This window comes from Chinchilla lanigera, unplaced genomic scaffold, assembly GCF_000276665.1.
Source record: "Chinchilla lanigera isolate Chin_1 unplaced genomic scaffold, ChiLan1.0 scaffold00069, whole genome shotgun sequence".
Lineage (NCBI taxonomy): Eukaryota > Metazoa > Chordata > Mammalia > Rodentia > Chinchillidae > Chinchilla > Chinchilla lanigera.
Window position 1 is genome coordinate 1,797,590 of NW_004955470.1, and position 13,265 is coordinate 1,810,854.

At 47.3% G+C, this 13,265-nt stretch overlaps 2 protein-coding genes across 2 annotated transcripts; both read left to right on the forward strand.

Annotated features, from left to right (window-relative positions):
• The first annotated feature begins 32 nt into the window (after positions 1–32).
• On the forward strand, positions 33–3,963 carry LOC106150270. Its single transcript, XM_013522682.1, has 2 exons — positions 33–2,706; positions 3,848–3,963. The coding sequence occupies exons 1-2, from the start codon at positions 301–303 to the stop codon at positions 3,950–3,952; spliced, it is 2,511 nt and encodes an 836-aa protein (XP_013378136.1). The 5' UTR covers positions 33–300; the 3' UTR covers positions 3,953–3,963.
• Positions 3,964–5,333: 1,370 nt separating this feature from the next.
• LOC106150271 (vinculin-like) lies at positions 5,334–12,836 on the forward strand. The gene is made up of 4 exons (XM_013522683.1): positions 5,334–5,519; positions 7,576–7,748; positions 10,523–10,640; positions 11,679–12,836. Exons 1-4 carry the CDS (start codon positions 5,394–5,396, stop codon positions 11,862–11,864), a joined length of 603 nt encoding a protein of 200 aa, XP_013378137.1. The 5' UTR covers positions 5,334–5,393; the 3' UTR covers positions 11,865–12,836.
• The last annotated feature ends 429 nt before the right edge of the window (positions 12,837–13,265 follow it).

Genomic DNA, 13,265 nt, shown 5'->3' on the forward strand with positions numbered 1-13,265 from the left:
GCTGGCGTCCGGCATCCGGACGGGACCTTCGGGCCTCTGGCGATCGGGACCGGCCAGGAGAGGCTGGAGCCGGGGGAGGAGCGCGCGGCGCTGCGGGCCGCGACCGAGGCCCTCTTCCAGGCCGCGCGCGCTGGGCTCCTGCGCCGGATCCTGGACACGTTCACAGACACCCGCAGCCCTCTCCGAAGGCTGGTCCAGGCCGCCCTGGCGACTCCCACAGGCAGGACCCTGAGCGACCCGGAGGCCTCGCGGCGGAGCCTCCAGCTTCTCCTCGCTGCATTCCAAGACCAGGCCGAGCAGATGCTCCGCGTGGCCCAGCTCGTCTTGGTTTGCTGCCCTGGACATCAAACAGGCGGAGACATGGAGGCCGCCATGGCAGGCGTCTGGGGGCTTGTGGTCAGAGTGCAGCAGCTTTTCTCACACAGCTGCCAAGGGTCTGGGCGGGACTGGAGCCCCGCTGTCCTGCAGGCCCTGCTTCAGGCCTGGGTCTGGGCATCTGAACGCCTGTTGGCATGTTTTGATGATGTTCTCGACGTTCGTGAATTCCTCGGGGTGTCCATTCAGGATATGATCAAGCACTTGGACCTGTTTACGTGGGCTTTGAGGAGTGGAGAGCCCGGAGAGCTTTCCAGATCTGTGGCCTGTTTACAGGGTCGAGCCACACACATAGTACAGGTAATGAGCAGGTATGTGGGCCAAAACCGAGACCCCATCTTCCGGAATGGCCTGCGAGTCTTGATATGGCAGCTCGAGCAGTCTGCTTCCGCCCTGGGTACGGCTGCAGAACACAGTTCAGGTGGGTACAGCTCTCAGGACGCGGATGTGTTTTTAACCATGGCAAAACATCTCATCTATTCAGCTCAGCAAGTGCAAGAGGGGCTCAGTGGGACCAACCACCCAGACATCCTCAGTCCCCTTCGACTCCAGGTCCAAAGGTTTGACATTGCTAAGGGCTGGCCACATTTCATTCCCTCTGGCCTTCAGGACCCCACACTTCCTGAACTGAAATATCAGAAGGTACCTGAGTTAGGGGAACGTGATCAAGGCATATCCTGTCCAGCAATGGAACGTCTTTCCCACCCCTGGATTCCTGACATCCACGCACAGAGGAGAGACCCTCCATGCCCCACCACCAGCAAAGCCATTCTTTCTGTGGAGAGCCAGAATCACCAAGCAGCAGCCTCAGCTTACACCCACGTGCTGGAGCAGGATGTTGCTGTGGATGCAGCTCAAGAGGCCCCAGCTGGAGAGGAACCACTGGAGTCAGAGAGGACAACAGGACTCCAAGAAATAATGTTGGCACCTTCCGTCATTGACCTAGCAAAGGAGTTAGCCCACAGAATAACTGGTAGACATAATAGGCTTCTCGAAGTGACTCTCCAGCTACCTGAAAGGACCAGGGAAAGCAAGCAGGTTTTGGTAGCCTTGGCTGGTGACTGGTATCTGCTGTGTCAACAACTCTTTTGCCACAACTCAACAACTGGTCTACCAGAGAACATGGCAGTGTTCATGGAGCTCCAGCAGAATTTAGCCTTAATAGTTCAACTAGCAGCTAAAAATGAACCCACAGATTTGGATAAGAGGAACCCTGACTCAACAGGGCATCCAGAAATGCTTTTACAAATGCGAGGTAGATTGGAAGAGACAGAGATCCATGCTAAACAGCTATTGGACAAAGTTCTGGCCTCTGATGGTCTCCAAGCCCCCAAGTCATGGGAAGAGAACCTTGAGGATGGGTGCCTCCTATGGTCAGTGGCTGTCCAAGACCTGATCCAGTGCATGGAGAGGTTCAGCAGGAGACAAAGTCTGTTCCTATTGCCCCTGCGACAGGCAGTGAAGGACCAGCAGGGGTTGCAGGAAGGGTTGGACCAGATAGCAGATGTTTCTCAAAGGCTGCAGGAGGCTGCCAGGCTGTCCGGCCTTCTATGTGGGGATGAGCAGGTAAAGGGTGAGGTCTCCTTTCTGTGCAGGGAAGTTCTTGTGCTCAGAGATGCTCTGCTGGACGTGGCACAGATCCTGGTTTCCTCTCCCAGACCATCTCCCAGCTTGTCCACACGCTTTGACCTTCTCTGTTTGGAGCTCACCCTTCGAGCCAAGGCCCTAACGGGCCACCTCAGCACCATAAATGCAGGCTATGAACGTGCCTTCCACGATGCTGTCTGCCCAAGGTTCTCTGTGAGCAAGAACCCCCAGAGCAGGACAGAAAGGTCCTTGGAAAGAATCGTGTCTGGGATCCAAGCTGTACGGGGAATCATAGCAAGAGGTCAAGAGTCTGGGCCCTGCCAGGAAGATCTTCTTGTGGCTCTGGAGAGCATTCTTTTCCTCACCAAGGAAGTGGCCCAGAGAGTTCCTGGGCTTCAAGAACATGCAGAGGAGCGGGGATTGCACATGCTGGGTTGGCTTCAGTGGGAGTGGGCAGCCAAGGCCCACTATGCAGTGGCCCAGCTCCAGGCCTGGAAAGGTGGTCACCCCAAGGCCTGGAGATTCCTGGCCCAGTGCTTGAAACACACAGAAGGGCCAGTAATGGTCCCGGAACAGGATCCCATCTGGATCCAGCTCCACTGTGAAGAGGGTACAGCAGGAGCGTCTGTAGGGGACGGGGTGGATTCTCAGCACGATGCTTCCAGAGGCACTCCAGGGAGCTCAGTGGGGGCCTGCCCTGATGATCCAGCCATCACTGGGACCTCCACAGCAGACAGGGGCATGGTAGGCTACTCAGCACCTTTTTTCCATCCTACCTCAACTCTTTCTAGTAACCAAATACCCTGCCACATTTCAGGGTCTTGAGGCCCTTGTGTACTTTTTTTTTTTTTTCCCAGTACCAGGAATCCAACTCACAACCTTGCGCTTGCCAGGCAGGCGCTGTGCAGCTGAGCTAAATCCCCAGCACCCCTTGTGTACATTTCACATTGGGCAGACAGCAGTGCAGCCTGTAAGCGCCAATGCTAGAGGATCAGACTTCCTGGGCTGCATCTGCCTCTGTCGTTTCCTAGCTAGGACCTGAGGACCTTCAGAGCTACTTTGGACTTCAGTATTCTAGTCTGATGGAGGGTTAATGAAAGTATCCATGCAAAGTCACTTGTACTTGCCTGGCACATCATAGAAGTTCTATAATTAGCACCTATACTTACTACTGTCTTCCATGAAGTTCTTTCTGATCCCCCAAACTGCAAGGGTTTTTCTTGCTTCTTCTGTGACTCAGGCTGCTTCATGCCTCTTTGACCTCCTCAGATGTTACTTCCCAGTTCCAATCAGGGTTCTTTTGTTTGCAAGTGACAGGAATCCAACCTGAATCATAGTTGGTTAAAAAAAAAAAAAAAAAGATTTATTGAAAGATACCAGGCCTCTTGAATATCTTTCACACTCATTTCCTCAGAGGGCATGACAAGACATTTAGGCACGGTGAATCTCAAACATTGAGTTTTATATTGCCCATGACCAAAGGCAGTGGGAGTTAGAATAGGTTGGCAGGGCTCAAGTAGTTCCCAAGCAGACAGGTTCAGGTCAGCATTTGAGGTACATGATCTGTCCCCCTCATGACCTTGCGCTCTGCTGCAAGAACCCCACCCCCATGACCATTCTTTAGGCCTTTTCCCAAAATGGAAATGACTAAGCCATGCATTTCTTCCTCCACTGCCTCAGCCTTGCTTCATTTTTCTCATTAAGATGCCACAAGAGGGGGCTCTACTGCTAAGGAGGAGGAGAACAGGCACAATCCCCTTTCTCCTGTAGCCTGAGTCCTCTTTGCTCAGATCCCACCCATCCTGTAGGTGCAACAGCTCCATATCTCCTGGTCTTACACATTCAAGTAGTCACCAGCGCCTCCTCTTGCTATGTTTCTCCATAGGGCCTTCTAACACACACTTACTGCCAGGATTCACTGACGTGCATTACTTCTGTCGGTTCCATGAACTCTCTATGGTGCATCTCCTCTAGCTGCAGAGCAGGGTGACGCTGGCTGCCCAGGCCTGCAGGCTTCTGGAATGGAGACAACAGCAAGCCCTCATCAGCACTCCTGTCCATGCGGGGAGTCATCTTTCCTGGAGGGGGCTCGTTTCCTCTGGGCAGAAGCAAGACTTTTGTCCTGGGGAAGCACAGTCCTGCTCACTGTTGCAGCAGAAAATGAACAGGGAAAAGCCACTGGCTCTTGGGCCCTGATGCAGGCGACCCTCTCCAGAACATGATCTTCTGCTCACCCCTCCCAGCATTCAGCAGACATCCCGCTTGGTCTGGGACCAGGCCAATAAATCAGTGGAAGACACTGCCAATTTTCAGAAGGTAGGAATCATTTAATTGAAGAAGCCAACACAAAAACAGTAGCAAGGTCAAGTGACTTCTCAGTATTCGCTAACTGAGTGTTAGTCCTCTTCTGCTATTAGAGCATCTAGACTAGGTAATGTACAAAGAAAATAAATTTGACTCACAGTTCTGGAGGCTAAAAAGTCCAAGATGGAGCAGCCGCCTCTGGTGAGGTGAGGCAGAGATAATCAAGGATACTCTCAATTCTGTGAATGGATTTACCTTTGTTATTTTCTTGATTTCAAGGTCTGGAAAAGGGCCGAGGAAGGCTGTGTCCAAGGTCCAGCAGGAAGATAACGTGGCCTAACTTGAGCACCCGGTCCACTCACGGTGCCACAGGCTGCTGCCATTCTTACTAGAAAGTAACAACAACCAAGCTTTTTTGTGGGGGAAATCGTAATTATTCACAGCCAAACTTTAAAGTTATTTCATATGGATCAACTGGTATAAAAATGTTTAGGTTTGGGTTCCCAAAATTGGAACATTTAAGTGTTCCTGAATTTCATTTCTCTCTCTTTTTTTTTTGTTTTGAGACAGGTTCTTGCCATGTAATTTAGGCTGATCTTGAATTGGTCAGTGTTCCTGGACTTCTTTGTGTGTGTGTGTGTGTACCAGGGATTGAACTCAGGACCTTGCATTTGCCAAGCAGGTGCTGTGCCACTGAGCTATATCCCCAGCCCTGGATTTCTTGAAGAAGCTGCAGATTCTCCCTTCTTTCACGTAAAACCTGAAAATTCACAGAAGCAAAGAAAATGCAATATTTTAACTATATGGGAACCTGAGGGTGTCAGGTTGCAGTTTATGAAAACTCTGAATGAGTGGAATACAAATTAATAACCTTCATAGCTCTTCTCACTGTTTCCCTACATATTTGTAAAAGATGGCCAAGGGCTGCTGGGGCACAGAGGAATCAGGAAGCTCCTCCCTTCCTTCTCATCTTTCTTGTAAAAACTATAAAAGGGCAACTAACATCCCTGCTGTGATTTAAGGGCTGAGTGTCAGGGATTCGCTGGTTCTGACCTGTTGTCTTCCCGCAGCAGCGAAGCCGCAGTGCCCCTACCCCAAGGGGCGGTCCCGCTGGGCCGCATCCTGAGATGGACCAGCTCTTCCCAGAGGACGGCAGGGCGGACGGTGAGAACCCAGTCACCCGGACTGCCCGAGAGATGGCCAAGGAGGCGTTCCTGATGGCCCAGAGGCTGAGGAAGAGCGGGTGTGGCCTGGTGCGTGTGACTCAGCAGCCTTGGGGTGGGAGGAGTGGCCAGCGCACAGGGAGATGGCACTTCCCACCGGTGGCCCTCAGAAGCCAAGGCAGCCCGGGGCAGCTCCCAGGAAGCAAGGCCACACCGGGGAGCCATTCAGCACATGGCATCTTTAGGTTCTCTTCTCAGTCTCTGCCTGGGTGTACCAAAAAGTTTGCCTTACCTTCCTCTTCCCGTCCTCTTTTAAGCCTGCTTACTAAGGCTTTGTCTTATTCTACCAGAAAAGATACATTGCCAAAAGGTGCAACTTAGTAAAATTAAGGACTCACTCATATTCCAGAAGAATGAACTGAAGAGAGCCATTTATACCTCTGAACATTTCTCAAAGCAGAGGTCACGAGAACTGAAAGCTCCTGCGGGCTAGCGCAGCCTGCAGGGCCCGGGCTGCTTCCCACTAGCTTCTGAAGGCCAACGCCCTCATGATCAGGGTGCCTATGTCAATTCTTTTCATCTCTCTTCTTGACTAAATTGAGATAAGCATTGTTTAATGTCAACACACCAACATAGAACAAAAATAAAAGTAGTCCAATTGCTGAATGTGCAGACCGGAAAGAAGACAATCAAATGGCAACAAGAGCCATTTAAAAAACCAGCCAGAGGGGACCCTACTTTCTCATCCTGGAGGTGACAGGAGGTACAGAGGAGAAGGGCATCCGTGACTAGGTTTCTGCAAAGCCAAAGCCAGCGGCCCTACCACATCTGGATTCAGACCTTTCCTTGTCCTGTCCGTGCCCTGGACCCCTGCCCACCACAAGCTGCCAGGCTCTTCCTGCAATATGGCCCCTAAGGTCGTTAGAGCAGATGTGGGAGGGGTTGCTGACTCCTCTTTTCTTTCCCGACATCTCAGACATTCTGACTTATATAAGACTAGGTGCTGGCAGGGGTGTGTAACTGAAGATCCAGGAATATGCAGCCCACCTGCAAGTTCCCTGGGGGAAACGCAGTACACGTAATAGGGGATGACAGGAGGAAAACCAACGGACCAGTTTTAACAGGCGACACCTTCCCAAACTCTGCTCTTAACACCAGACAGATTTTAACAACCAAAGTACATGTGCTCTTGAGTGGAACAGGGAAAAGAATATAAAATGGCTGGGGAAGGGGCAGCTGGCTAGAGGATTTCTGGAACAGAACAGTCTGAGATGACATGAGTGAGAGGCAGCCATACTGGCAACTCCTCAGCCCGGAGGTTGTGGGTAGCATTGGAGAAAGCGAGGGGGATGGTGGGAAGAGTGGAAGGAGGTTTCCCATAGATAAGCGTCTCATTTGGGAGAGATCTACATAAGGTTATGCTCATGGGGTTTGAGTTTTCTTGGCACCCTTGAGATCCAGGTTGAGAGTTCTGGAATATTCCAGCTAGATCCTTTCGGTATGGCCCTTCCCCTTCACACATGGAGGTGATCATTTTGAAGACTTTCCATAATATTGTGTCTTAAATCTTAATTCAACAAAAATTTCTTGAACCCTTTCTGTGTGCCAGCAGTGAACAAAAAGCATTCTTAAAGTCATGGTCCAGGTTAACCTGGAGTAATAGTATGTACAAAATAAAAACTTACTCAGGAAAATGTTGAAAGCAAACTCTAGCTAGGTGTGATAGTGTACCCCTGTAATCCCCACACTTGGGAGGCTGAAGCAGGAGGATCATCTGGAGTTTGAGGCCAGCCTGGGCTACACAGTGAGTCTAAGGCCAGCCTGAACTACAAAGTGAGACCCTGTTTCAAAAAAAAAAAAAAGGATAGCTAGCTCTCAGCCAGGAAGCTGCCTGACTTCCCTGCTATAGCCCTACATGGATGGGTTTTGTTCTGCAGTTGCCAAGGGAGTAAGCTTCTTACTAACCCAGGGAGAAGCTGGAGGAGGCTCAGGAAGTAGTGGTTTAAGCTAACATGTGTTCATTTCAGGGGCTGAAGTTTTGCCAAGAAAGTCCTGATCAAGCTTTGTAGTTTGCAACCGATTTCTTGGGGACAATCTGTAAGGGCATTATTTACCTACTTCTAACGCTTTCATTTCTTTCATACAGACCAAAGATGAGCTCATTACCTCTGCTAGGAAAATTGCAACTTCTGGACAAAACTTCACTAGACTCATCTGCATCATTGCTAAGAACTGTGTAGATCAACGATGTTCCCAGGAGCTTCTGCGCATAGTAGAGCAGATTCAAACAATGAGCAACCAGCTCTGCATCATCTCCAGGTGGGAAAACACTTCGTGGAAAACTGCTAAGCTCTACTTTCTCAGGACTCAACGGTCTTTTAGTTTTTTGTCCCCACAAGTTTGCACGACTCTTTACTTCCTTTTCAAAATCCCAGGTACCTAACTCCAACATTATTGCTATGCTCACCACAATTCTGGGTTAATTTACAAATACAAACCTTCTTACTTTACAACCAGGTCTAACCATTAGCTCTCTATTTTATACTAGTCATATCGAATGAAAAAGCCAGCTATCTTTAAAAGTATAGTCGGGCTGGGGATTTAGCTCAGCGGCAAAGCGCCTGCCTGGCAAGCGCAAGGTCGTGAGTTCGGTTCCCGGTACTGGAGAAAAACCAAAAAAAAAAAAAGTACAGTCATGGACTGCATCCTGACAGTTTTGTCAGTGACACACAGCATATACAAAAGTGGCCCCATCTGTTATATCAGCTAGTGACAGCATAGCCATCTTTTTTTTTTTAAGACAAAAGTCTCACTCTGTAATTCAGGTTGGCCTTGAATCCACCATGTAGCCCAGGCTGACCTCAAATTTGAGGTGATCTTCCTGCCTGATCCTCCCAAGTGCTGGGATCACAGGTGTGCACTGCCACACCTGGCTTCATAGCCATTTTTGTTGGCGTAAGTGCACTCTGTGATAGTCACACAACAAAATCATCTAGTGAAGCAGTTCTTAGGAGGTACCTCTGCCATGAAGCAATGTGCAGCAGTACATTAACAGCAAGGGAAAGCAGTGCAGATGTCATCTGCCAAGAAAAACTGTCCTTGCACGGAGCTTCTGTTAAACTTCATCTGTTTAATCTCCTTATCGTAATATAATTATGTGGTGGTTTCACTTCAAGTCTCTTCGTACCTGCAGTGCAACTCTTATCAGTAACAAACTCCTACTAGCAATTGTTTTGTATTATGGAGAAGCATGATACTGCCAGTCATTGGGAAGCAGAAAATAATATTGCCCAAATCAGTGTAGATCATTTTTTGTTTTTGTTTTTGGTTTTGTTTTTGGTACCAGGAGTTGAACCTAGCCCTTTGCACTGCTACATCCTCAACCCTTTTTAAAAAGTTTTAAATTTTGGGCCAGGGATATAGCTCGGTGGCACAAGCACCTACCTGGCAAGCACAACATCCTAAGTTTGATTCCCGGTACCAAAAAAAAATTTTTTTTTAAAATTTTAAGACAGGGTTCAGTAAGTCACTAAGTTGCCCAGGTTTAACAAGACCCTGTCTAAAAATAAAAAATAAAAAAGGGCTGGCAAAGTAGCTCAATATGAAAGCCGGGGGTTTAATCCCCAGTACTAAAAAAAAGTAAAAATAAAACTTTGCTACTATTCTCCAGGAAATAATATTTCAGGTACATAATCACCTCAAGATTAGCTACCAACATCTGTCCACTTAAGGTAAAGGAAAAATTAATTTTTGCATTTCATATATGAGTATTAAGGGTACTCAGGATTTGCTCTAATTAAGTAGCATAGAGATTAAACACATAGCCATGGTAATGCATCATGAAGAAAATAGATCTTGTACTCACAGATTCCTAGAAATCGCAGTCTCAGCATGTACACAGGGCCCCAGGGAAGCAGCAAAGTCAGTCAAAAAGTAGAAGGAATGATGGGAAAACGTGAGCAAGAGTGTTTATCGTGATTTTCGTGGGAAGGAACGGCCTAGACAGACTATGCAGGCTACGCGTATTTAGGATTGGTGAGTTTGAATAATTGCAGAGTGTCCTGGGGTATTCCTGAGGTATAGTTTTTGTCTCTAGTTGTCTGGTGCGTGGCTCCGGCATGATTAGGGCGGGTAGGCAGTGGCCCGGAGTACACAAGTAAGATGGAGCTGGTTGGGGCGTGGGCTGTGGATTGGTGCATATGGAAAATCTGTGCTTTGACAAGTTGTGTACTGTCCCTGGGAACTGGTTGGCCCCGGGAGGGGTGTTTCTCCAACATCAGCAGCGTTTCAGCGAGCCAAAGCATCAGAAATACAAAATACATGTGCTTAGTATGTACAAGATCCTGGATTCAATCCCCAGCACATAAAAACAGAAAAGGGGATGAGGAAAGAAGGAAAGGAGGGAGGGAGCGGGGAGGGAAGGAGGGAGACAGGGAAGGAGCGACAGATCGCAGTCTCAGTTCTGGAGGAAGGAAGTAAAAAGGCACAATTATTACAGGTATATTTGTCAACCTCAGTCTTCTGAAGGATCTTGAAGATAAGAACTTTTGCCAGAGTTAAGAGTTACTTAAATTTCACCCCATTTTCCCCCCTAATGGTAGAAAACAATGTATCTAAATTCAGTTACATTGTTTAAACAAATGCCATTGAAGTATGTAATTAAGTTAGGAAGTATAAGTCTGATCTTTCATTAGAACTTTTAATTTCCTGCCTGACCACTTCAACACGTGGCAGGTATATGAGTTGGGGTTTTTTAATCCAAGCACTGAATATAATTCTATACAAAATTTCTGATTCCCTATCATTATGTACGGCAGTTGGCTTTTGTTCTGCTGTTTCTCTTATTTCCATTAAAACATACTTTTTAATTAATTTGTAGATGCTATATGACTCACACTTTCTTGGCATTACAATACAATTCTCATTTTTAAATGCTGAAATAGCCTGTTAGAACATTCTTTCTCTGAATGGTCCTCACCAAGGCATCCTGCTTTCTGGAAGATGCTCGCTTTATAAACACTCCTGGTATTAACTTATGTGACATTGTCTCTCTTACCTGATCTAAGGTCTGTTTCCCCCCATAAACTCCCAAGGGTGAAGGCTTCTCTGGCAAGAAGCAAGTCCTCTGAAGAGCTCCTGGTGGGAAATGCACAACAGCTCCTCCAGGCTGTGTCCAAGGCAGTGAGGGCCGCAGAAGCTGCAAGTCTCCGGGTGAGTGCGCTCAGGAACGTGGCAAACGGCAGACATCCACAGGGAGGCTCTTCCTTCTTCTTAACAATTAAATTCAATTCTATTGTTTGGCTAATTTCCCTCGATCTACCTTCAAGCTCACTGAGTATTTCTATAGCTGTTGCCATTCTGTAGATGAACCTGTCAAAGCATTCTGCATATCTGTTACCATGTTTTCTCTTAATTCCAGCACCTCCACTTATTATTTCAAGTAATTTTTATCTTTCTGTTAAGATTCCCATTTGCTTATGTATTGTCTACTTTTTCTATTAACATCACAAGTATATTAATCATAGTTATTTTTAATTTTTTGTGATCATTTCCACTTGTGCATATATGAGTATGGAGGTTTTTTGTTTTTGTTTTGTGTTGTCTCTTGGCAGGAGATTGTTTTTGTTTTGTTTTTCTTTTTTGTGCATCTCATGATTTTCCATTGACAACTACAATATGTGCAGATTGGACTAATAAATGAATACTTATTGGGGACTAAGTAAGTATTTATTTATTTATTTATGTACATTTCTTCCAGGCCTGTAGTGTGGCGGATGAATCAATACAGTCAGGAGCTGACCCGAGTTTGGGTTTTATTTTTGTAACAGTCACTGTTAGTGCATCATGGGGATCATGTTTGCACGCACTGCCTTACGTTTAGTTTACTGTCCTTAGTGGCTTATGGCTTTCGGAAAGGAGGTCAACCTGGGCGGGAATTTGGAAATTCCTGGCAGTGGTGGCTGCTCTCTTCCCCAAAGCCTGTGACACAGGCTCCAGTCCTGCCACAAGTCATTTTCTCAAGTGCAGAAGTGAGATGCTAGACAAAGCCTAGGGCGGATGTGGACCTGTCGCATGTTGTGCTAGAATGGGTTTTATACACTCACGATACTATCTATACTTGACCATGAGCAATTAGCAATTTGCTAAAAGTTTTGGCTAAAATCTTCTTATCCAATTATAAGGCAGCCTTCTATTCTTGCCATGCTGTGTGCTATGTAAACCACTGCTCTCCCTCTCTCTCTCCTCTAGGGTTTGCGACCGCCTTCCCCAGATCCAGAGGAACTGGAAGTTGCTGCCTTTTGTATGCAGTGGAGGAGGAAACTGCTAAGACACAGACTTCAAGAAACCTCTAACATGGACTGTGATGAACTCAGCCTGAGAAAAACAAGCACTAAAACACCCTCAACATTTGTGGCCCTGGTTCAAGATTTATAGATTAGACTGGGGAGGTCAGAGCTTATTTTCCTCAGATATTTAGGCACTGTTCAAATTCTGAAGTGACGGGGAAAAGGTTGTGTTTGTCAAAGGATAGGATGCAAGGACTCCAAGTCTAGAGGTGCTGGGCCCTTATTTGGGGAGTGTGGGAGGGAGAGAATCAGATGGATGCCCAGGCCTTGCCAGAGTCAGTGGGAATCTCTCAGTTCTCCAACATCTTTCACAAAATGTATTTGGTAGAAAACGAGGAAAAGTAGAGTGAGGAGAACTTCACTGCAGAGGCTGAGCGTCAGAAGCCAGAAACAAGACTAAGTCTCCATCCAAGGGACAAGAAGGCGGGCTGGGGATCCTGAAGATCAGGGCAGGGGTCTAGCTTGTTTGAGCGACACCACGTAAGGCTCCTACGTGCTGGTGCAGCTCCCAGCAACATCAGTCCTCCAGGCCAACTCTAGATGACTGAATTTCCCACAGTCCAGTGGGAGGGTGGCTTGGATTCAGTTAAGAGAATTCTTTTTCACGTTTAAAACATGGGGTACAATTAAGGGAGTTTTGACATGTATACCCCGGTGAAACTCTAACACGGTCAAGATCGTGGATGTGTGGAGCTTTCCAAACCGTCCTCATGCGCTTCTCCAATCACTTCTTTTTCTTTTCATTCCACTCCTGCAAGAACTGATCTGTTTTGATCTTTAAAAATCAATTTGCATTTTCTAGAATTTTCATAAAAAGGAACCACACAGCCAGCATTCTTTACCCCCTTGGGTTTCTCTCATTCAGGCTAATTATTTTGACCTTTATGTCGCTGCGTGTATCAGTGATTCATTTCTGTTCAGTGCCCATGCTGATCATAATTGTCAAAAGCACAACTCCCAATGTCATGATCACCAATGTGGAAAGCCCCAAAGATTAAAATCTCTAGAATCATTGTCCTAAATAAATTAAATCCTGAAAGCTGAAATTTTGAAAACTCTAAGCCGGGCCGGGCATGGTGGCACATGCCTGTAATCCCAGCACTCGGGAGGCTGAGGCAGGAGGATTGGTGCAAGTCTGAGACCAGCCTGGGTTACAAAGTGAGCTCAAGGCCAGCTTGAACTGCATAGCGAGACCCTGTCTCAAAAGAAAAAAAAAAAAAAAAACCTCTAAGCCCTATGGGGAGAAAAAGAAGGGAAGAAAGCTGGATTCTGAGAAGGGGATTTGCTGTGGATGTGAGAGTGATCTGGTTGTAACATCTGTCACCCCAGTGATTGCGTGGGCTGATTTGGTTAATCTGGCTGGATAGGTGGGTGTCCTCTTTCTCACGGCTCCATGTACGTCTCTCTTGAAGCTGTGTGCATGATTGAAGAGGAGGACCTTCTCCAAAGAAAAGATCAGGTCAAGATCAAACAAGCTCTCAAGGATAGG